The 25,817-nt window shown below is 40.0% G+C and overlaps 1 protein-coding gene across 3 annotated transcripts; it reads right to left on the bottom strand.

Annotated features, from left to right (window-relative positions):
- Window positions 1-394: 394 nt before the first annotated feature.
- osbpl9 (oxysterol binding protein-like 9) lies at window positions 395-24,030 on the bottom strand. 3 transcript variants are annotated; one of them, XM_077607151.1, is made up of 24 exons: window positions 23,888-24,030; window positions 23,001-23,051; window positions 20,353-20,431; window positions 16,162-16,238; window positions 12,197-12,292; window positions 10,413-10,460; window positions 9,912-9,941; window positions 9,781-9,831; window positions 9,346-9,384; window positions 6,983-7,076; window positions 5,673-5,777; window positions 5,433-5,592; window positions 5,256-5,368; window positions 5,075-5,184; window positions 4,767-4,852; window positions 4,489-4,669; window positions 4,313-4,418; window positions 3,852-3,962; window positions 3,303-3,366; window positions 3,087-3,227; window positions 2,923-3,001; window positions 2,170-2,261; window positions 1,948-2,083; window positions 395-1,508 (listed from the first exon to the last, which is right to left on the bottom strand). In XM_077607151.1, exons 1-24 carry the CDS (start codon window positions 23,996-23,998, stop codon window positions 1,434-1,436), a joined length of 2,235 nt encoding a protein of 744 aa, XP_077463277.1. In that variant the 5' UTR covers window positions 23,999-24,030; the 3' UTR covers window positions 395-1,433. The 3 variants fall into 3 exon arrangements, with proteins under 3 accessions (XP_077463277.1, XP_077463278.1, XP_077463279.1); XM_077607152.1 differs by lacking the exon at window positions 9,346-9,384; XM_077607153.1 differs by lacking the exons at window positions 16,162-16,238; window positions 20,353-20,431; window positions 23,001-23,051; window positions 23,888-24,030 and adding an exon at window positions 14,698-15,021.
- Window positions 24,031-25,817: the final 1,787 nt, after the last annotated feature.

Genomic DNA, 25,817 nt, shown 5'->3' with positions numbered 1-25,817 from the left:
CAGTCTTATCGATGCTTGTTTAATGCAGCAGAGCCGGCAGAACTGATTGTGACGATCTTGAAGCCGATTTCTGACCCTGGCAACAAATAATGACTGAAATGTGATTGGTTAAATGATTCAATATGAAAACACATCTGAAGCAGTGCAACCAGGGGGAAAAGCAATGAAAGGAAGCTAACAGACAATTTGGAATTATTTAACAAGTATTGATGGACAAAATATAATATATGATTCAGATATTTCTTAAGCCAGCAGAGAAGGCCTTGAAGGCACACCACTGTGTAAACTACAGGCTCTTGTTTAAAAAATTAAAAAAAACCCATTCACACTCAAGATACCAACCTACAAACCCATTTCCACAACCACGAGAAAATACCAGAGTATACTGCAAACATGGTGTTCCTTAAATTAATTCTCAGGTGGAATTTGTTTATTGTTGCATCTCATTTGTTGCATTTTGATCCAGCATCTACTTCACTGTAAATAAGTAACGCATGAACACGTTATGAAAAGTATATGCGGGGTGATGAGTAGATTATCCCCCAATTGTTTAAAAACCTAAATGCAGCAATAGAAATAAAAAGTGGTTGTTTACACCCACCACCTCCCCAAAGCATGAAAAGCATCGTTAGGGAAAAAAAAAGGAACAAAAAAAGCCACACAATCATTTGTTCATAAATGCCTTCAGGTTACTACATAGAAACATATTCATAGGATTGTTCTATGTTTACATCTTTGACAAGCATTGTTGATAACCATTAGATTGCATAAATATACTTCCATTACTGTATTTAGATGCTATGGCTTTCGCGGACTATAAGTGTGTCCCACCACGTGGAAAAGGACCAAAGCAACTTGAAATGAGAGCCAAAAATCGAGCGTGATCATTGGATGTTTCTTTAAAAGTTCATACTGCTCAAATATTTTACAATATTTCCAGAGAGAAAAATAAAAAAGGAATATATGCCTCATATGATTATCTATATTTATATATAAACAGTTCTAACTAGTTTCAGGCAAGCAGAGAATGGCTTCCCGGCCTGGTTAAGGTTTATCCATTCCACCGCCACCATGGTGGTCATAAGGCTGCCAGACTTTCTTTCACGGTCACCATATTCCCTGAGATGTCAAGCTCTGTTTTCCGCATGGAAAACGTTTCTCATTTCCACGCAGGACGTGGCCTACTGAGAACTGGCGGCCGCTTTGTTAAGGAGTCAAGTGTTACTAATTGTCTCGGAACATTTCTGGCGCTCTCCTTAGCGTTCGGTTTACAGTTGGATGCAAAGCTGCGTACGTGACCCCGTCTGCGGTCAGTCGGTCGGTCGGTCCGAGGTTCGGCGGACAAAGAGTTCTTATAAAGACTCTGCAATGTGCGTTCAATCTTAATGCGTGTCGTGGGGGGAATCCGTTTTTAGACGTGTCCGTCGTCCCGTTCAGGGTCGCGGCGAGGCCAGTCTTTTTAGTAGGGGTTCGTCGTACACCCAACACTCGCCGTCCTCGTGGAATAGCTGCGGAAAGGTAAAAATACAGTGTCGTTGGGAATAAGGATTTTATGAAGTGCCAGAAGTGGGGGACAAAATTCTAAATAAGCCTTCACTTCTTTGCCTGTCAGCTACATATGTATTCATCAATGCTAAATAATAATCTGTTAAAGGCTTGATTAGTTGAATATTTGGCATAATCAAAGCAATTTTCTTTAAATAAATACTATCTTAAGAGCAAAAAAATTGAGTGAGGAAAAAAAAAAACTTTTTCTTATTATGACCATCTCCATAACACCCTTGCAATAAGGTAGACTGACACATTCAATTAGGGATAAATGTTTTGTGACCTAGAGATGAAAGGACATTATTTGATCTACCTAATTTTTGGGGAAAACTGTTAGATGATAAAAGTCCAGGATGTCAATATTTTCAATGTTTTTGTCTACAAGTCTTAAATCCTCACCCTAGTCTCCCACTGCTGCTCATTCTCCTTTCTTTCCCGAGCTTCCACTCTCTGCTTCTCCTCCAGCCGATGTTTAGCTTCCGTTGCGGCGTCGATGTCTTTCAGCTTCAGGTTTAGTGTCACGTCTCTCCAAAGTCTGGGAGCAGAAAGCTGTTATTCGAGTTCTGTGATGTACAGGAAGCGCACCAAGAGAGTGGTGGGAGAAAGAAAAAAAAAACTCACCTTCGAGACTCGTATGCTAGCTGGTCTTCCAGCTTTCTCACTTTCTTCTTCATAATACCCATTCTCTTAGTGTCAATGAATGTTGTGTTTTCCTGCAAGACAATAGATGACCGATCAGAGCATGTCTAACGGCAATAGAAGTCCAATCTATTTTGATTGGGACCTTCTGACAGCTGGTCCTTGTCTCCAACCTTAAGAGTTTAAGAACGGCACAGACGTTTTAAACAATCAATGTGACGCTTTCAAGTAATGGACGCCCATTTTGCGACTCCTTCAAGTGGCTAAAGTATCGTACTAAAATGTTGCATCAGGATAGTGTTTCACCGATATTAAAATCCAGTACTAAAATTATGTCCAAGCAATAATGTGACAGTGAATGAATAAATCAAGCTGATTGGACGTCTCCGTGCGATAAATTCATTTAGAGTTTTAATTTGGGTTTACAGAGGCACAAGATTGGATGTCTACTTATCGTTAATGACGCTAAAAGAGTTCCTTCAAAAATATATATTCATGTAGTACAGAAAATTAGATGGAGTATTTTTTGGATGATGTATTACATATTCAATAGGTCTTGTGTGTTTTTAAAATTATTTGTCATTTAAAAATATTAGTTGTCCTGAAAAGCACCTTGCTTCAGCTTCAATAATTCACTGAATGATTTATAAACATTAGCATGAGTATGAAAACTTGTCTCTCACTCAGCAGCGGCACTAAAAATTTATTTGAAAATAAGCCGGAGGGTGAACTCACCCCAGAGGCCCACTTGGCAAACATCACTCCATTCCACTCCCCTTCAATAGAGCAGAAAGACTTCTTATCATTCGGTGCACTGAAAAAGACAATCAAGTTTTTCGTTATTAAAAAAGCCTAAGGGCTTTTGAAGTCACTAAATCTTTCATGATTTTTCTTCGTACAAAATCTCCGCTGTGATCCGGTGCTTCTTTCCTCCGTAGAAGGGTTTGGTGTGGAATACGATGGTGGCGCTGTATCCCGTTTTGGAGCAGGAGATGTTGCACTCTCCACCCAGTTCCACCCAGGGAACAGTCAAAATGGACCTGGGCAAACGGTTCACGTCAGGGAAAAAAAGCATGACTCTGACACGGTCGTGGACGGTCGGCGAAAAAACGCACCTGCCGTATCCGTTGGGAAAGTTGAGGATGTAATGTTCATCATGCTCTAAGCATGACACGCAGCCTGCGCGGAGAACGGCACACATTAAATTCCAGTAGTGTTTTCAATGATAATGAAAACAAATTGTTGAGCCTTTTTTTAAGATAATAATGTAACAATATCAAGCTAATCCTTTGCATGTCATGACTAAAACAATGTCATGACTAAAACATAACATATCAAGTTTGCCAGTTTATGTCTGACGAGATAAAAATGTTCGCCACACTGATATTTATTCAAGTTGTAACAAGGCAAGTTATCTTAGACGTACAATTTCATTCAACAAATGCTCTGTTATAATTTTAATGATTAAACGTTTGTCCAAAGTTTGTTGTGAGTGGAGTATTTGTCAACTAAAATTAGATTTACTCATTTAAAAATGAATAAAATAGGACTAATTCTATTTTCGTCCAGCTTTTGTCGACTAAAGCATAAAAAAACCGCAAAAAACACGGTTCAATATTTGGCATGAAAATGAACATTGCTTGTGTAGGAAAAGCCAAGCTTACCCTGGCCAATATTATAAACACCTATAGACATGCCAAGAAATTTGGATTTGGTCCAGATGTGAGCATTGAACTGGATCTTCTTACTTAAACATTCTGCGTAGAATGCAGAAACTGCAGGAAGAAGGAAACAAAAACATTTAACAAGTGGCATTCACAATGAAAAAAAAGACACATTTCAGGTAGGATGCAGTGGAAAAGCTAAAATACATCAGGGAATCCTATGGAAGGATTTGACAGCACACTTTTGCTTTGACTTATGTCAACAACAGGCCAATATAGGAATGTATATGGTATGTTAATAAGCAGTTATTCAGTTATTACGGTTATTGCAAATTATGTCGAGTGATTCATATGTTTTTCACTCATTGATGAAAGAGAACACGTTGCTAAAACGATTGCCTGAAAGTTCATTTTTGAATTAAAAAAAACACGACGACTGCATTTGAAGGAACATCACTCACTGGGGGGATGATGAGAGACCTGCTCTGCCACAAAAGACACATTGTTGGGTGAAGACCACGGAACCGGACCATCCGATAGCGGGTCTTGGACAATAACGGGAGATGACTGCAAAAAAAGGACACGGCACGTGACGTCGAACCCAATCTTGACACCCGAGAGATGTGGGTGGGCTCACCATTGGGGAGGAGGGCTCCTCAGTCTTGCAAGGCAAATCCCAATGACATAAGAAGACCTCTCCCAAGATGGGGTTGTAAGGCTTCTTGGCCACCGAGCCTTTCCTCCCCGCGTGGAAGGCCGACAGGTACCATTTGACCACATGAACCATCCGATCGCGGGGCTCCGGCTGTTCTGCGATACTGCGGAAATTCAAAACAGTGAGTGACTTGCCATTGGTGATAGTATTTGAGGGATCAGTATTTATGTAGCGCAAGGTACAAGAGGATTATACGTTACCTTACAAATAAGTCTGGATGTGCAAAGAAGTCAGCATACATTTCTAACAAAGATCTCCTTTCTAGGATGAAAGTTGGCAGGACCACCTGGGGATAAGGATGGAAACAAATTGCATCTCAGAACCAAACCCCAAAAAACCCTAGGTTAAAATTGTGAATCAGGGGCGTCCTATACGAGAGAAATTGTCAAATTCAACGATTTTAAGGCAATTTTAAGGGTACGGCTTATGCGCGGAAGTGGCTAATATGCGAGAAAATGTGGTACTTGTTTTAGCAATGGATTCCCATCAACACCAAGCGGCCCTTTACCTTGGTGAGATCCATGCCCAGACGGACTTGCGACAGGAGGTGCATGATGACGCTTTTGTGCTCCTCCACGGACTCGCCCTCGCCGTCATCGTCACGGTCGTCGAACGGATCTGAGGGCAACAGATGCTCAATTTGGCAGCTGTCAAAAAAAGGACTTCACAAAGCCGTGTTTGGTTTTTACCTGCTTCTGTTGTGCCATTTGACATTGTCGAGTTGAGCGATTCTGTTGTGTCTGGTCTCTTCAATGCCACTTTGTCATTATTGAGGAGGGATGCTGCCGAGGGTCCTGAGGGGCTGCGATCATCCGGAGAAAATGAGACGGAGTACAAATAGACTCAAATACGTAGTGGCAACTCACTTCATGCAGTGTTTAGGGGAAGTAGTGCTCTGGTAGAACTCGTCCGCGTCGTAAAACTCATCCTCACTGGAAGAATACGAGAAGTCTGGTACCGAGTGCGAGGGGAGCTGGATGAGAGATGGGGAGGTGACGCCGCTGTTGGGGCCGGACGGGCCGCTCCCTGCTCAAAACAACACAAATTTGATGTACAAACCAATTTAACATGGCTGGTTTATCACCAAGATAATTTAGATGCATCACCTGTGCTATTGGGAGTTGGGGTCTGCAAACTGCCCATCACCGTGACGACAGGACCAACGGGTAACGTCGAAGGTCGCTGGTCCGATTTACACACCTGAGATGTATCTTTTGTGCCAAAAAAAGGGGGGGAGAGGGAAGCAGATTTTATAGCTTCATTATGCTGCGACATATTAAACTCTACAAATGAATGGGTCACATGTAAAGACATTCCAGTCTATGAGGAGACCGAAATTAGAATGGCCTATTTGGAGGTTGACAGAATTGCATCATTTTCTGGTCGCATTCGTCTAACCCAAAATAGACGTTGCGTTAAGATCTCGTCAAACAGCAAAGGTGAAAAATAACTCAATATATGATCTAAAATTCTAGTCACAACACATCTGACTGAAATAGAAGCGGTGTGGGTTTGGCTGAAGGAGGACTTGGCTATATTTACTTTATGACAATGTTGAGAAAAAACTAAATAAAATATTTAAAACAAAAACAGATCATCAACATCATGACCACAAGGGGATGGTGTTGTTTCATCTCAGAAACCCAACTTATTTACGACAGTAGAACCGTGATTTTACTGTTTTCTTGTTTAATTGAAGTTACCAGTTTTGCGGGATGACACTAGACAAACAAAGTTTAAACCTTAGATTTTTTACTTTTTGTCCCTTTCGTGCCAGCAAATCATTTGAAACATCACAGACAAATACAGTCTGTGCGTGAGCCTACTGTTTTCTCTCGCAGACGGCACTAAGGCCGACGTTTATTTATTTATCAGCATTACTTATGAGCTCCAAAACAACTTTGGGCACGATACAGAGATGCTATCTATAACTGTGAAGCAGACACGCTAAGCCCTAGCGCACTAGCCTGCCAAACAATACACGCAAAATACTTAAAAACTGGTAGGCGAAAGTTACTGTAATTTAAGAAGAATGTAATCGGTTAACCGTTTTATACACGGCAAGTTCGCTTTTCAAGTAACTAATGTCATGTCAGTGCTGTCTTTAGATTCTTTCCAATGCCCAACTGTCTGTCAAAGTTTTGATTACAGGAGGTGAAACACAATGAGTCGATTGCTATTAACAATAGGTGCCAATACAATGTTTAAAAAAAACAAAAAGAAAAAAGGTGTCAACAGTGGAACTCAAACCTGGGACGAAATGTTCACTACTGTTGGTCTACTTTGGGGAAGCAAAACATTAAAAAAAACGGCACTTCTAATCTTTCAAGGACAATCCGAGAGCCAGTACGAAATCTTTCACTTGATACATCAGACTTAGAAGAGGGAAAATTCCCAAAGACACCAAAACATATACCCATGGGAAGAGTGGTCTGTGTTGGCATTGTGGTGTTGTCTACAGGAGTGTCCAGAGATGGCTGGTATATCCCATCCACGGGGTTGATGGTGCTCTAAGGGCAAACACATAGATTGGCCATCAATGTCATCAAGTATGGACACGTGCCTGACATCAGCAGCAATCACTAATGGTACTGCTGCTACTCATTTAAAATGTTCATGAACATACAGCTACTAAAGCAGGTCGATATCCCTCACATCCTGTTGTCCAAATGGCTCGTCGATATTAATTTCTATAACCACACATGCGTGCAAACTACACTGAAACATTAGATTCTCCCTAAACTATCGAGGTTAGAGGTCACCTTAACGGTACACCCAAGTAGATTTAAAAAAAAAGAAGCATGAAATAAATTAGAACCCCCGTGAGGCGGAGATCAATTTTCTTTCGCTCCACTTCCCGGAATGACATACGTGAACAAATTTCATGAATCCGATCAATAGCCAACCAGCAGCTGCACCTTTACACAACAAATCGACAGCGCCTTTTGAACTCTGAACAACCTCTCGTTTTAAAACAGATAATTGACTCGCGCTTCAAATCGGTTGCACATTGACATCCCTGTGGTGAGAACCAGTGGGGCCATTGGCACTTGTGTTGCACATTGTATATTCAAACTCAGACAACAAACAGTGGCTTGGAAACAAATCTGTCACTCGCTCAAAGAAAAAGCATTTGGAAAAAAAAAAGTTCAAACTATGAAGACTGTCATGGCGAGGCATAACGATTTTTTTGGGGTACCCATCACCTTCCTGTTGTGTAATGCCTCTATAAAAGTGAGATCGTGATGAGTAATAATAGAAAATTACAGAAGCAATAGCCTGTTATGATGGTACCACAAACCAAGACTTAGAAGAAACAGACAGAATAGCTGACCAGAGAGAATGTAATATTAATGCAGAATACCTCAATATTAGCACATACATAAATGAGTAAAAACATTCAAACACAGCCATCCACACAATCAGCAAACATTCTGCTAGCATTTCCAGGAATATAAACGTATGGCATAAGAAATGCAACATTAGAGGCATGCAGACAGATGTCAGACATTTATGGCCTTAAAAGTATATTCAGCACGCAGCTTAAGGAAAAATGAAACATGCACATGTAGATTTATGGTAAGACACGTAATGTCTTGGAGATTAATGCAGCCATGAGAGCAATGCAAGCCTGCGGAATGTCAGCCTCTCTGAGGTTCCAGCACTATGATACACATTTATTTTGAAGCACATGCCCTGATTTTGGTGCATAGAGCCAAATTCACGATTGAGATATTCCAATTTTGAACTCATTCCTTGCCATTGACAGTGATGGACATCAAATCCATTTTAACTGGGATGGTTAACATTGAATAATTGTCTCGTGATAGATGGATCGATTCCAGCTCTTCCTTGTCAAAATGGATAGGATCGTTTTATCGCTGCCAATGGCAGCCAATGAGTTAATAGATAAAAATAGATGAATTCATTTTACAACCCAATTTTTTTTTAATCTTATTTTTTTCCCACCCGATTCCGATCTTCTAAAAATGATGTCATAGGGCACGATTTCCAATCACACGATCGTATCTGGGACACCTCTACCTCAATGTCCAAAAATGTCAATATTTGTTCTAAAAACAAATTGATAATGTGAAAGACTTAGTTTTACTTGACGAAAAACAACCCAAAACACAATTTGAGTGAGGAGAAACTGAAGAATTCATAGGTGTATGTAGTAAAAAAGTTAAAGATAATGTATATATAAAAAAGTTTCTTGGTAGTGTTCTATGACATCAGTTTCACCTTACAGATGGTGTGAGTGTTATAGGAAACGATAATTACATAATACACCAAAGTGAGTGACACCTGCATACCCCCTCCTAAAAGTACTCTAAAGTTGCCTGGTTAGCTATTAGTGCCGGCGGGTCAATAAGCAGGCAGGCAGTGGGTGCAGAATAAAATCAATGTTGCATCTGTTGACTCCAATGAAGTGCTGCATTCTCATACTGTGCCCTTCATACCATTCGTGGAAACCACCAAGAACACACATTTTTGAGGGTATCTACCATACATATTAACACATGATAAAGAATAGTTCCCAACCAAAAGTTATTAAGACTAAATCATAGATGAAATCAGGAAGTGATCAAGAGGAAATAGTGTCAGATGTGAGGAAAGAAACCCCAGTTAGAAACTTAAATCTCCAAAATGTTTGCATGCACTAAGAGATTCGAATTGATCCACTTTTCCTACAGTGGATCAAATTAAGAGGAAAAAGAAAGTCAGCAGCTGGTTTGATTTCAATCCTTTTCATGGACAGAGAATGTCAAAACTTACTATAAGTCCGTTTGCGTGTTGCTGTTCGTTACTTTCGTCCTTCAAATTTTAAGAAGACAATGTTAGACTATTGGTGGAATTGTCATGATTTCATAATAAGCAACTTGCCACATAAAAAACTTCAATGTTCTTGTAAGCATGCAGTAGATGAAATCATTCTATTGGGACATTTTTTTTCTCAGTGGCTGCCATTGACAGCGTTAGACGTCCAATTCATCTATTTCCATCAATAGCACTGATCCACGATTATTCAGCAGCAGAATTTGATGTGTTAAAGTGATTACTCGACTATACATCCTCACTGACCCAAGCAGCAACCTAAGTTGGGAACTACCTCAGAAATACAAACAAATATGATCATGACGTGTTAATTACAGGCAACTGCAACCACCCAAGCAACACCGACAAGCAAGCAAAGATATAAATAACGCTTACCTTGGCAATTTGCAGCAGAACAATACAATGTTTGATGGATTCTACCATACTCTAAAAAAGAAAGCCCAGAAAGGAAATAAGTAAGCAGGAACTGAAACACAGGAAGTAGTGTGTGTTAAGTTTGGACTTACACAAGTGGTCTCCTTCAAATGTTCAATTTTCTGAAAAAACAAAACAAAAAACAAGTGGAATGCTGTGAATTATAATATAGTCCAAAAATGGAGTAAATTAAACTTCCATATTGAAAAATAAAATAACTACTGTATTTTTCGCCCTATTAGGCACATCTTCAATGAATGGCCTTTCTCAAATTTTGTTTTATATATAAGGCGCACCAGATTATAAAATGCAGTAGTAGTAGGGGATTGTGTTATACATCCACTAAATGGATGGAGTACTTTAACTAGATAGAGCTGTGCTATAAGGAATTTTATACAATTATTAACCAATATTGATCCATATATAAAAGGCAAATCAGATTATAAGACGCAATTTTCAGAAAATTGAAGTCTTTTAGTTGCGTGCGTCTTACCGTGCAGATAATACAGTATTCTGTATAGCTTAGGTCAGACTGCTTTCAGCTGATTTTGAAAAAGAGGAATGGGACACAAGCTTGTGCTGATGGTACTCACCCTGCGTGATTCATCTTCTTTACAGTCCTTGATCTTCTCATCAAAAAGCTGTGAATGACAGAAATCACAATGAGAAAAGTCTGAATCAACCAGCATACTGTGATGATCGGGGGTGGGGGGGCTCACGTGCTAACAGCTATAGCAATTAAGTGTCATTTGAAGGGCTATTACTCTTTCAGACTTTGAAACCAGTAAAATGTAAACCACCATATCTTGATCAAGATTGTCTGGAAGAACTAAGCACTTAGAGGCACTGTTATGAATAAAATCGGAGTATTTTGTGTGGTCTCAGGTCAGTGTGCATTACTATAGCATTGATTTTTCCCAACAGGAGGCGAGGCGTTCAATGTAAAATATTCTGATGGTATGGGACTTACATTCCAAGTATGGGATGAATAAAGTTTAATCTAATTTAAGTAAGTAAGACTCTACATCTTCATGAGCTTCATCACAAAACTATTTTACATTTTTTTTGTACAGCTAAATAAGAAAAAAATAGCAATATGTAAAATGTGCACTTCAACTATAAATTAAATGCTGTATTATTTCAAGACATTAAAGAAACATGTTTTAGAAAATACTTCTAACAAAGTTTTAGCACAGATTTTCCAATTTTGAAAGTCGATTGCCAGCCAGCAAAAGTTTTGATTGTATACTCTGTACTCGCTGAACAAATACATTGTAAATAAATACTTTGACAAAAAGCATATCTATTATATACTTATACATACATAGAGTATGAATTATAGTGCATGTAAGTGAGGTAAGCCCGGTACCCGGACATTACGACGACGGACACTTCGTCGCCGGACAGTTTTTCGACCAGGCACTTCGTCGCCGGACACTTCATTGCCGGACAGTTCGCCTAACCTTAACCACTATTAAATAAGGAAAGGAAATTCACATATTCTTTATTAAAGAAAATAAAACAGCAAAAACTCGCTCAACAACACAAACACATTAACATTTGAGCGTGTGCAAGTGCTAAATGTGCTCGTCTCTAAACACATTACGCACGAAACGGTTCCTCGGGTGGCACTGAGTGACTCCACTAAATTACTATTAACTGTTTGGTTTTTAATCGCGAATTGATGTGGCTACGATTCTGACTGGATGCTGATATTTGTTATGAAGTATGCCAAAAATACTGCATCTCTGACTTTGATATTGACGCACACGTTTGATTTTAAATCAAGCAATCTATTGTCCTTTCAAATAATAAATTCTATTGACTATTAATAGGAGCAAATGGGCCTGTTCTTAAAATGGCCGACAAGCGACGACGTCTAGCTCCGTTGCCTCACAACACGTATTGGAAATCTAGTCTGTATACACGATACCTATGGGAATACCAAGCAAAAAAAAAGACTAAGACGAAAATTATGTGAAATTCCTTTGTCTTCTTTTAAATGAAATTTTTAATAAAATAATATTATTTATTGCCTTTTATTTTAAAAATAAAGCGCTCAACGTGGGAACCGTTTCGTGAGTAGTGTTTAGAGATGAGCCCATTTAGTACGCACACGCCCAAATGTTAATGTGTTTGCGTTGTCGAGCGAGTTTTTGCTGTTTTATTTTCTTTAATAAAGAATATGTAAATTTCCTTTGTCTTCTTTAATAGTGGTTAAGGTTAGGCGAACTGTCTGACGACGAAGTGTCTGGCGACGAAGTGTCCGTTCGACGAACTGTCCGGCGACGAAGCGTTCGTTCGACGAAGCGTCCGTCGACAAAATGTCCGGTCACGGGTAACCCTCTGTGTACAGTGAGATCATCTGTCGTTTTACCTTTAACTGGTCAATCAGAATCTGTAGGTAGGCATCAGCTTCTGCAAGTTTTCTGTCGAAATCTTGGACACTAGGTACGAATCCTGCTTCTGCCTCCTGCAAATGGAAAATGAAAGACAATGTCCAGCATATCATTGGTGGATCCCAAAAACAAGCAGTCTGATCTTGTATTTGCACTTCCGAGTAAAGTGAACAGTTTCTAAGAAAAATGTACTTGTCTGTCCATGTCGGCTCTTCAAATTCATGTCATGGCAGACGAAAAAAAATCAACAGTTTTGGAGAATCTTCAAGCAACACACTGCACTGTCCTTTTAGAAGTACTATTTTTTACAGCCTTGCCTACATAACAGAACAGCGGGTCTGTCTGGTATCAGTGTAGTCAGTCTTCCACGAACCAAGGCAACCAAGACAGGAGAGCTGCTGACAGAGAAGATAGTGTGCACTCAAATCGACAGTGCTGTGCATAATTGTCGGTTGATTAAAAACAGACTTAATCCAGGCACAGCGCAATCCAGTTAGGAACAATTTAATCACAATGCCCATTATAAGGTCATTACTAGACTACTGGCAGAAGGGATGAACTGGGGCATCTGTCTGGCCTCACTCCAAATACAAGTGCAGGAGAACCTCTAAAGTCCAAAGTCAAAGTGGTTGAAAATTCAAGTACAAGCGGAATGTTCTCGGAAAACGAGCCTACAAAACAAGAGATTCATCTTTTAAATCACATTTCAACTTAGCAGCAACCAAAGTTAATGGTTTAAATGTGATGACAACCACTGAATCGATGAAGGGAAACTGAAAGTAGAGAGTGACTTGTTCCTCAGTAATACAACTAACACTGAGGAATGATTTCAGGTTGTCGTACTTCATCGGAATCATTAATCTACAATTTAGTAGGCTTAATTCTCATTATATTCACTCATGCACTAAAATCATTTCAAATAAAAAAAAAGCTCATTGGGACTATGTTAAAAGCAATTAAAACAATCAATCAAGAAAATGTACAAAGCATCACCAATTATATTTATAAATTTTCAAGGTAGAGCCGCCCTAATTATTTCTTAAATTAGAAAAACGTCTAAGTCAACCAGTATCACAAAAAGATTGTTAGACTTGAGAAGTTCCTTTTTCCACTGACATAAACAGGAAAAAGTGCAGATTTATGTGCGCTGAGACGAGACTTCCCGAAAACATTGTTTAAAAAAAACGGGGCAAAAAACCCCACAAGAAACAAAGACAACAACATATTAACGTCTGGATCTGTTCACCAGTCGGGAAGAATAACAGCAGATGTTGCCAAGCAGCTGCACAGAACACAGCAACACACGCGTGGAATTCAATCAAGCTGTAATCAAACCTTTGCGACCGATTCGCCCGCTCTGATTTCACTCTGTCGCTCAGTTCTGGTGTGTGGTGGACCCGTGGAGCTTTTTCCTCCTATTAAAGTGGATCTCATAGGGACGTGGAGAAAAGCCATGAGCAGCAGAGGGCCACCCTGTGATCTATTTTAGACTAAAAAGTACACTCGATTTATAGAGAACAAAGTCTGCCTTAGCCCAGCTTCCATTGACCGTGCAGCTAACTGGCCACACTTCCTCAAAAGGGTCAAAGGTGCTTTCAAGTGTCGTTATGACTGAAGGACGGAGGGTGGCTGTAGAGCAATTTACATTCAATATTACATTTTATATTATTTGGCTCCATCACGTTGCTTCTAAAACGAATGAATGAAATTTAGTCTATACAGTGAACTATGTTTAAAAGGTTCTTAGATTTTATTCTGGTATGGGATGTCACTAGTATGTTTGTCAAGGATATTATTCAGTTTAAAGTTCGAGTCTAACTAGAATGAGCATTTGTTTGCATTCATACATCACGGCAATGATTCTAACTTAGTGAGGTCACTGACAGTTTTTTGCAATGTGTGCTAGCAGACAGGCAAAATTTAAGTTGGTAAAAAAAACATCCTGTTTGTTTTACTGTTATTGACTTCAACTGGGAGTGGCAATATGCAGCTAGAAGAGAGCTCAGGACCTTGTTTATTTTGAATCCTGTCTGCCAAACAGCTGCTTTAAGTGAATTTTACTGCAGCCATGTAGTCCTTGTAAAGAACACCAAGCCTGTATCTCAAAGAAAAAAAACACTAATTCATGTCGCACTTTAGTTTTCATGCAGTAATCAACATTTTGAAGACCCATCGAGGCTACCTTACATTTTCCCTGTTTTTCCATCTTAATTCCCACTTGATTGTTCCCACTGGAGATGCCACCAGCGCCACGTTCGCAGTGGGAATATTTTCAAAAGGAGCTTAGAAAGTGTCAGACAGCAACAGTCAAAGCATCACGACACAAGACTCGGCAAACAACCCTGCTCGCGCACCCTCCCCCTTTCTATTTGTCTTTCCACGCTGTTTGACCCACATTGGAGCCACTGCCCCAACACCGCACTGCAGCCGGCTGGGGAAGTTGTTATGATGCAGCAATGTGTTTGTGTGTCTTACTTACGAGTTGTCGCCCTTCAATAGACATGCTGGACTAAACTGTGCCCATCCTGTCCATCAGGCCATCTAAACCTGACACAGGCTCTTTCCTATTCTGCATCGTCATTTCCAGCTTGTGAAGGCTCTAGTCCAAGTTAATGATCCTCCTCACTCAGTCTTAAAGGACCAGTAAAAACTCCTCTTGTTCTGCACCACAATATGATGATATTTACCACATAAATCTTCCCGGTTTAGCTATGTTTGATTCAGTCTTATCTTCTCTAAGCAGAGCATTTGCTATGAGACGCAGAGCAGAGTTAATCCGGGACCCTCCCCTGGCAGGAAAGGCACACTTCCTCTCACGTCAGCAGAGGAGAAAACAAACCAAGCGTTGCCAATAGCCGCCCTCATTGGCTGAGGCAACCGGGGCCGAGGTTTGGTTGAGCCGGCAAGCGGCTCTCAGATTGGTAAGTGGGCGTCACATGACGCAATGACAAAAGTGTGTTAAGTCTACGCGTGTGTGTGTGTGTGTGTGTCTGTATACAGAGCAATGCACTTAGCTCATCATTAGGATTTGCCTTTAAGGGTGAGTTGATGCAAAAAATAAAGTTAAGAAAAAGAGATATTTGGTTTTCTTTCAGACAATATAATTAATTCAATTAAATGAAAAGAATTGTATAATCTCCGTAGAAAGTCTGTATCGTGATTCAACTAAAAATCTAAGGTAAACTTGATGGTAACTAAACAATCTGTCCAAGGACCCTGGCCAACCTTTAAGTTGTTTATATCGCAAAACAATTTTGTTGCAAATGTAATAAAAATACGTCTTCAGGTCTCTGAGGAAACTGACACCATCATAACACATAAATCAATCTTTCAAGTAGTAGTATAATATTCTAACTGATATATGAGCATAGTGAAGCTGCCTTATTTTGTGGGATAGATTCCAGACCCACCTGCAGTAAGTGAAAATTTGCTTTACAGCGAGACCATACAATACTTAGATAACAAAAACAACATGAAAAATGACCACTCTATCACTTGCATAGTTCTCCAAATAAGGGCAAAGTGTGCTTAAGTCAAGTCGTAATTTGTTACTCCTAGCCGTGCGTGGGTTTATTATAAACAGACACAGAACCAAAACATAATGATTGACGGCACATTCAAACACCAAAAATCTAAAGATTGTGGTGGACCACACATTTTGACTGACGTGAATAGTAATGCGTTGAAACACACACACAAAACAAAAAACCTAAAAATGACACCATGTCCTTCCAGATTAGACCTCTGAACATCATGCAAACAGCCATGACAGTGTAAGATTTCCACTAGTAGATTGTAAAGAGGAAACTGGGAGAAATAAACCATTTGCATAAACAGGCATTAAAGAAGCTGAAGAGCTAAGTGGGACTTATTTTACACAACTGAAAAGGATTAAAACCATGCAACACGACACGTTTGATAAAACACGAGTGCATTTTCCTACCCGGAGTTGATGGGTGTGCCGCAGGATGGTTCCCTCTAAGGCGTGGATCCACTTTTCTCGCTCGTCTGCATCTCTGGCTGAGGGCACAAGCATAAAGACACGTCCCAGTGAGCTATATTTTTTACAGAGTCGTATCGCTGCACGAGACATTTGGGAATCAAATCATTTCCATTTTTTTTGTAAACGACTAAATAATGTTTTTAAATTCGGCACTCATTAACACGGTGATGTCATGTGCTTGAAATGTTTACACTGAGTAAAATGGAGCAAGACAAAGCTGCACCCTCATTGCAAACAAACACAGACACGGTATCTTCATAAAAAAGCAAACACTGAACGGCAATGAAATACAGACAATAAAGGCACCATATTTGTGATATCAGAGGCACGTGTTTTAACACAGATTATTTTAGAATTTTCAGTTTGAAGCGAAGGTGTATGATACACAACTTTTCTTTTGATCATACACAAATTACCAGGTACAATTTGTAGCTAAGTGACTATGTTTAATCATTTAAAACAACAACAACTGGCGTCTACATACGTGGACATCACATTTTGGGTGATGCAAGCCACAATACTGTACACAATACAAAACACATTGGCCTGCGAGAGAAAAATCGGGAAAACCGAGATGAATTTTGGATTCCACACCAATAAATTTGACTAAAACCAGAAAAACACTGTTTCCCATGGAAATAGTCAACATTTTAGCATTAAAAATATTCTGTAGATGGTGTACTAAACATTACAGAAACACACTACAGTACTACTTACCATTACTGTAAATTTAGGGATTTTATTGCTTAAAGCCTACTTTGAGTGTCCGTGTAATAAATTAGATATAAAGTGCCACAACATTAAGGCAGTAGCAGATGGATTGATGAGTTAAGACAGGTTGAGGAGGGCAGAGAAGCTTTTGAACGAATGAAAGCGACAGCCTAGGCTTAGGCCAACCCACTCAGACGGGCCCTCTCTTCGCCGTGAGCCTAATAGACTCTCAAGAGGAAGAGGTTACTGAGGCTAATGTTATTTATTTCCATTCCTGATGAGTAGTGCTGCGGCCTTGACGTAGATTTTGTCACAGAACAATGCAACCTTTCCCTGACACATTTATAGGTTGATTTTACCCTGAAGGAAAAACAAATACATGACTTGTACTCTGTTCAGATGGGCAGTACATTAAGTATTTTTATATTGTTGCTGTTTGAACTGGTAGTTTTGAAACAATTTTGTTTGGCATTAGCTAGCTAAAATAGTTTGTATATTAGTACAAAATGTTTATTTCTGGTGTTTAGCTTTATAGTTTACCTCACTGGAAGTGCAACAAACCACTTGAAAACCAGCATTGGACTGTTGGGCGTCTGCCAAACTCGTTATTGCGTATGATTGATTACAAATGACAAGGCAGGTCTCCATCATAGCATTGCCAAGACATTGCAGTGCAACCTAAAGTTATGGATTCTTGATTAATATGGACAAAGTGGCCTTTCCGTGTGGTGTTTTCATGTTCTATGCTGTGGATTCTCTCTGGGTACATATGCCTCTATCCATAATTCATAGCCGTGCATCCTTAAATTCTAAAACCATAATTCTTTGAAACTTCTTAAATTCAGGTTGAAATTCTACACTTCAGATCAGTCACTTTTTTTAAATCGCTTTATTTGACTGTCTTTGGAAAATATTATGTAAAGAGGTCAGAATGTTGAAAAGCATTAGTATCTGCTTGCTATCTTTTGTCTGTCCAAAATGCTTCTGAATTATTCATACCGACCTTTCCACATGCTGATGTTTGGCTGCACGTTCCCGTGGGACGGAGTCGGACGGCACCCTATCAGCATTGCTTAGACATGTCGTGTGGTGCAATGTCAGTGCAGCATTTCAGATTTAAATGTGTACATTTGAGTTGAATTGCTCATGGTTAATCCGCTAATCATCACACAAAGTACTGGGGGAGAAAAAAACAGTTTCGAGCCAAAGACCAGTCAAACGGGCTGCTGACAGAGTGAATGGGGAAGATATAAAGGATGGCAAAAGTAGATAGAAGTGGTGGTGGATGAGAACGGAGGTAAAGAGGATGCTAAAAGGCTCTCAGGTAACTCCACCAATGGAGAGAGCCTAATTAATAATGGATGCTCTCTAAATAAAAGCACAGTAGAGACGCATACACAATCGACTCTGGCACAGCAGAAGAATAACAACTACACTTTTGCGTCTGAACTCGATTACCCTGTTGAAGGCATTGTGTATTAATCCCAGAAAAGAATAGTTAGTGTAGCATGATACTGTATGTAAATTAAAAATGCGGTCAAAATCATTCTAGAGGGATACTCCTAGTTTTGCAGATCTTGAGATACTGACAAATTAGCATCATCAAAGCAGCCCCACTTCATTGTGACAGAGGAATCTCCTTGGCACACCATCCAATGCTAAAAGGCCGTCTCGTGTTATTCATGCAGTTGGAGAAGGAATGCTTCAGGGGCAGACTAGACATAATTGAATCTAGGGTTGGATATTTTGAAGTGCAGGGAAAGCTAAGGATTGTTTCAATGACAGAACTTTTGTTAATGACAAAAAACACTGCCAAACGTAGCCAATTTGGAACTTTTTGCTCATTTGTTTTTTAAATCTCAGAATCCTGATAAATAGGGGGCCTGTAGATTCCATCAAATGAACTACAGAAGCTTATACAGGAGGCTCGTTACAATGCGGCTAACGCAATAGCAGATTTACATGACCTGATAGTCACTTTACAACAGGTTAAGTAATCTTTCACCTTGAATAATTCTTAAAAAGCAGAATATAAGCACCTTCAGTTTTTTAGTCCCATTGCCAGTTTACTGCCAATTAGCTCCATGTAACCATTAGCAATGTTAACCTCGAGTTGAATTAAATGCATGACCAAGTTTGAAATACTATTTCCCCACTTAAATGGATATAAATTACATTCATCATTGGAAAACTGTCCCACTTCGAATAGATCGGATGTCTAGTATCGAGCCACAGTACTACTGCATTCCCCAAAAACTAATCAACACACCATGACGCATAGAAAGCACCTGACTGCGTGATAAGATGCTGACAGGCCTTATCATGACCTGACTTTTCCAAATATATCACGATAATACATTCCTGAAAAAGTCACTCCCTAATAAAGAAAAACTGTTAGCATAGTCATACCATGAGATTGAACCAACAATGTGCCCATGCCCAACTAAACAATAGACCTTGTATTGCAAAAAAACAACAACTCCTGAACCACAGAAAAAAAAAAAACCAAAGCGACACAGGACGCAGGAAAAGCCGCTCCGGGCGAGAAATAATCACCACCCTCTCCTCGAGTCGACATGCATGCGGACCGAGCTTTGGGTGGCTGTCTATCCTTACCCTTCCGTTTGTAGAACCACAGCATACAGCTTCGAAACACAGACATGGGAGAGGGCATGGAGGAGGTGAGAGGGGCCCAGGGCCCATGGACTTTGGTGGCTTGCTGTTAGTGATGAAATGGGAGGTGAGGTGAGGTGAAAATCAGTAGCGGGATGGAGGAACACGTGTAGGGAAAAAAACCCCGACTGATCTTAGCTAAAAAAGAAAAGTGTCTGTAGGGTGCTAGCTCGAGCGCAGGTAAAGGTTGGCACAGCGAGATTGTGGTGAGGGAGGGGGGAGCCGATGCCGTAGTTGGCTCGGAGGGATAGGTTGTTACAGTGCCAGCAGAGACGAGCTCTTAGTGAAGGACGAGGCGCGGCGGCGGCGGCGGCCAGCAGAGACCTGAGCTCAGCTTCCGGCTCAGCAATATTCCGTTATCGCTCCCACGGGCGCAGCTGCAACGCACGCAAGCGGCAATCTTTGCGCTCGCTCGTAGTCAGGAGTGCTGAGGAAAACACATTCCTTCCTCGTCGACCGTTCCGGGAATCAAATCAGCGGGCGTCGGGGCAAATCTCGATTATCCAACTTGGCCGGGCTAAGAGAGGCTCCGTTCTAAAGGCTGATGGCGCACTTTGACTGCACGCGTGTTTTCTGGCGTTTGACAAGACTGACCCGAGTCGGGGAGGGAAAGGAAAGGAAAGAAAAGGGGCGAGGGAGGGAGAGAGCTCGACGGCGCAAGCGAGCAAATGAACAGCAGCTAGGAGGGGGAGCCAGGGATGCGAAAAGACCACGCGATCTGGCCAGATCAAAAGTGGATGGGCTCACCTTGGAAATGAAAAGTCTTCTGGTCCACTGTGATGGTGAACGTGCTGTCGTCCTCGTCATCGATGCCGATCACGGCGCCCTGAGAGAGAGGAAAGAGCGTGTGAGTGAGAGCGAGGAAGAGGGAGGGAACACGTCATATCTCACTTTCCTCCTTTTAAAAAAACCTTCACACCTTCTAAAAAGCTTCATCTCCCCCTGTGCTGGTCTCACACGCACGCAAACTATATATCGTGGGAGCGTAGTCTTTTGTAAAGAAGGAGGAGGGAAAAGTGGGAAGGAGAAGAAGGAGGTAGGATTCTGGAATGCAGAGGAGGAGAAAGGCAGGGAGGGGACGAGAGGAACAGACACACAAGGGACAGGCAGCCAACAGATTAAAAGGACTGCAGAGGAAAAAGATTGCTGGCAACCTAAAGAGGGGTGTGACTCACAGCTGTTTTATGCACTAAAACAAGGAAGGCGGCATCAATCGACCACCTCCAAAAGGTGGACTTGAACTAAAGAGTGGAACGATGGCAAGTCATTCACATTAACAGAAGGAGTGGCCAGTTAACAGGAGGAAAACCGTTAGATTGTGAAGCAAAAAGTTGGCTGAATCTGGCATTTTTAGCCAACCGATTTCACTGGAATCATTCTTTTTTGACGCAAAATTTAAAAAAACTCTAAAGGCAACATTTTTGGCAATCTGAACTTCAGTTAAGTAGTTTTAACTCATAATTTGAAGTAAAGTCCTCTTCATTTTAACTAAATATAGAATTGGTTGCCCCAAGCGAGGATCGAACCTGGGCTGCCAGAATGTTAGCGGAGTGTGCGGACAAATGAGCTAAGCATCCTGACTGACCAACAGTTTGTTACTCCGTACAATTAAACCCATAGCTGAACACAACAGGTGCATCCCAAGTATGAGATAAATCCATCTAAGTTTCCTGAGAAATAATATTACTGGGGAAATCATGTAGTTCAATGACAAAAATTCTCTTAACTTAGTAAACAATGACCAGGAAAGACACAAATTAGCAACAAATGATGGATTAATCATACACTAACATAAGTATATGTTTTAAAGATATCAGGATTCATAGTGATTAAAAAAAGAGGAAAAATGACACTAAAGACTAAAAAGTTTGAAAAATAAAGCTACCTACTGATACATAATTACAATGAAGTTAAGTCTTTCTTACTCATGAAACATTTACTTCCTACACCTAATCAAATATAAACAACAAGCCTATCAGGAATTTTCCAATTCATGAACAACTAAATTGTAAATTTCTATCAATAAACAACCACAGGGCACAAAGTCTTTGACTTGGTTAATCATGTATTGAAGGGTAATGGATAGTGCACTGAACTGGACCTCTCACGTCGATGGTTTGTTTATGTTGTTGTTGCTCTGTACGTGTGTTCGTTCGTGTGTGCGTGCGTGTGTGTTTGTGTGAGCAAGAGATAGACAAAAATAGCATATCTAACATTTTATCACTTTATGGCTGTGCACTTAAAACAAGTCCAGTGGAGCGATGAAAAAGATTACACAGAGAAAAGGTGAAACTGTTTTCTCCAAACTGCTGTCAAATGTGCCAAGCAGTGTAAATTAACAATTTGGTTCTGCAATGGTCCGACTTTAGTGAATTTCTCTCCAATGTGTGTCCTGTCTTCCACATTTCCACGTGCTGAAGTGCAGGCTGAAACACGTGACTCGGATACGCCACACTAAAACTGATCCCATTTAATTTTGGGGTTTAGAAATCAGTTGGTTTACTAAAATCTACTGCCATCTAGTGGATAAACCGCGCAAAAACTGTCGAACTGGACCCCTTTCAGCACTAAACTACTTCATACTCACTTTAATGTAAAGTAATCCCTATTGTGGCTTGGACAGACACTGATTAACTCTTTCTGCCATTGCCGACGCTGATCAAACACGTGTTTTTTGACATGCCAACACTTGAGGTGAGAAATGTGTTCTTATAAAATCCACTGGAAAATGAGAAGAGGAGTGTTACATGTCACGTCATGTTAGCCTTCCTTGCAGATGGAACCAAACTCCCTCTATATTCAGATTTGTTTCAAGACTCTTGACTATATTGTTATAATTTGGTTCAGACATAGTGTAATTATTTTCTGTATAAAATTAAATTTGGTGTTCAAAAAGTATTTTTGCAAATTTGAATCTCGAAAAAGAGGGGGTCGTCTTATAATCGGGGTCGCCATATAGTCGGGCCAATACGGAAGTTGCTTTTCACGTCAACATTTAAGGCTCGAGAATGAATAATCTCAATTTTATGTCTTTTAGCTCCTCGTCTCCAAATCGGCCAATTTACAGACGTCGCCCCTCATGTTGTTGTTGCTGGCGTGTACACTATAATTTTGATATATTTCTCAGGTAATCATGGATAGATCACAATGGAATTTGGGCGGTGTATTCTAGACATGTAGATACAGTTTTGTGTAAGGACTGATTCATTAATTGCAGACTTGTATTTGTTTGTAGGATAGGAGTTAGCCAGTAGAGAGCAAGTGATCTCTTCGTCACAGCCTTCAGTCTGTGATGATGCATTGGTTGTGATAACTTTTTGGCTGTAAGGGGGTATCGGCGTAAGTTTATTAACCAACGTGTGAAACGGTTGAAATTCACTTTTAAGGAAACTTACCTGAAGTCGCACACAGCCTCTTCTCGACCCTCGCATCATCTTATCCTTTGACTGAAAACAAACAGAACAAACCTGTGTTTATACAAAACAGTGCAACCATTCCCCGAGGTTGAATTCCAAGCTGAACTGGATTTTAACCGGTGGTGATGCGGGCAGAATCGAAACTACAAACAAACAGTGGACTACTCTGTGCACACTTTATGCTTTTCATGACTTCCTTCTGAATCTTGGCAATGACAAAGCTAAGGGCAGGCAACATTTATTACTTTGTCATGGAAACCTTTGAAGAAAAAAAAATCAAGCAGGAATGTTAGTTTGCACTCAGATTTCACAATGCATGAGTTCGCAAAGAATGCCAGCTGGTCCAAGGTGATTACGACTTGCCATAAAAAAATACATACCACACGAACACATTGGAACAAATGATGTGGCAGTCTTCTTTGCCAATGACTAGGTTCGTCATTCTCATGCTATTTGTACTAAACTAACAAGTGACATTAGCTACCTGATCTGTCAGTTTAGTCTAACAACCTGCGATTTTACAACTGTCACAAATCCAAGATCAGTCTTTAACAATGAATACAATAATATCACATTGTAGCTCAAAACCATTGACATATCTATCACCGGTCTTCGATTCGAGCGTTTGCTAGCAATAAAGCGGAAGCAGACGGGACTAGCCGCCACTTGATTGGTCAGTCGCACTTCAAGGAGGAATGTGACTGGTCCATGTGACACAACGTCACCCGCCTGTTGGTGCTGGAGAGTACCGAACTCCTGACAAACACCGAGGCCCTCATCTCCGACAGCGACAACTTCTACCACACCGCTTCCAAGCCCACAGCGCGAAAGCGATCAGAATAAACAAGCGGACAAAAGCGACGTACCGTGTAGTAAGACAGCAGTCCGGCATTGTAGTCCAACACAAACCAGCGGTACTGCCAACCTTTCATGACGTTGGTCCACTTGCTCAGTGGCCCTTCCATGATCGACGCCATCTTTCCACCACCGACGCCTGGGAGGAGTCCAATAAGCCCTGTAGTGACGTCATGATAAACCACTGTCAACGAGCTCGCAGTTCTTATCAATAAAGTTGGGTGAAAAATTAATACATTTTTAAAAACCTTTTATGGCCGATACACACTACTTTTGGTGAACACCATGGTTAAAAAAAGAACCACATTAACTTCCATGTTATTTCGTCAAGGTTGAGTTTTTCCTTAGTCTGTCTTTTAAAATCCTGACATTTATTTATTTACCTTTTTATTATTTATTTGTCAGTTTGTTTTTTGTTGTTATTTGTTCACTTTGTGGTAAAGCTTTAAATCTCATTATACTTGCACAATGACAAAAGCATAATGATCATGACAATGATAAATGTCCATAAATTATAAACAATATCAAACTAGCCCACCATTCACATTTTTTCACCCCAAAATAAAAAAAAAACAGTAAAGTGAAACAATAATCATCAATATCTTTATTATTTACAATAGACTTAACACTGAGAAACAAAACTTCACAGTAATATATGTGAACTTTAAATAAAAAAGAAACAATATATAATTTGTACAATAAAAACAAGTGTTAACATTTGACTTTTTTTTTTAATTCATGGGTTCACATATTCCATTATGGCATGTCTGACTTAGCATTGGCTTTCATTGCACTTTTACCACTTTGGTATAATGATGAGCTGCAGAGCACTTTGAAAGACAAAAAAAATTGAAGGCAAGAGCGTGAAGAAAAGCAGAGAATGAGCATATTGAAGAAACTTTATGGTCAATTCGGCATGGGAAAAACTGGAGCTCAATTTACACATATACCCTGTAACTCCAATTTAATCGTAGGGTACTAGTTTACAATTTGACTTCCTTACTGAGAGTCAGAAATGCACTGAACAGGTAAATACTGTCCATCAATAGACTGAAATGAACGAGGCAGCTCGGGATAAAAAATGTGTAACAATGTGAATATGGCACATGAATATCTGCAAGGAGTCATTTGCAAGTAGGTTGCTCACATAAAAGGCACCAAGAATCACAGAAAAAAGGATATTTTGCTCGCGTTACTTGAGACTCACAGTATGTGTAAATGTTCGTGTTGTGGACCTGCAGCGTTCTCATTTGCAAATCGTGTCTGAGACATGCAAGATGTGCCAATGATTTACTGTCTGAGGCCTCATCCAGTGTACATTAACCTGTGCACCCAACTAAACATGACCTGTGTGTGCGCAAACATGAACAATTCTTGTCTTTTGTGCCAGAAAAAACAAAAACTGCAATATGGACAAAGAAAGATGGGTCACTTATCATATGTAAAAAAAATAGTAGGCTTATTGGCAATTTTAACATATTGGCTGCCATTGACAGTGATAGATGTCCAATTGATTTGATTCTTTTAATTCGTTTTTCTAATCTATTTTAACTGATATTCTTAAGGATCAGCCGTGAAAACATAAGAAGCCAGATTGTAGTTAAGCATTTTCTTCACACACACCTAAGTAAATTGTTAAATAAAATTACAAAAAATTTGCAATCTTGTGTTAATATAACTTGTTTTGGTTGTGCGGAAAACGTGCATGCTCATCAGTGTAGTTACAATTATTTTCGATAAATGTGCATGAGGTGTTTGTGCGTAAATATCCATTACAAATGAATGATCATTTTCATTAGCACTTAAAAGGCAACTTTCACTGTAAACAGCATTAAGCTAGCAGGTGTTTAAAAAATGTTTCGTTCACAACATGTAATTTTCTATAGTTATGCGTGTCAAGCATTATTGTTTCCTTCACCTGAAGTGTAAGGAAAAACAGCA

Source organism: Stigmatopora argus, chromosome 8 (genome assembly GCF_051989625.1).
Source record: "Stigmatopora argus isolate UIUO_Sarg chromosome 8, RoL_Sarg_1.0, whole genome shotgun sequence".
Taxonomy (NCBI): Eukaryota; Metazoa; Chordata; class Actinopteri; order Syngnathiformes; family Syngnathidae; genus Stigmatopora; species Stigmatopora argus.
This window is presented reverse-complemented; position numbering and strand designations above follow the sequence as displayed.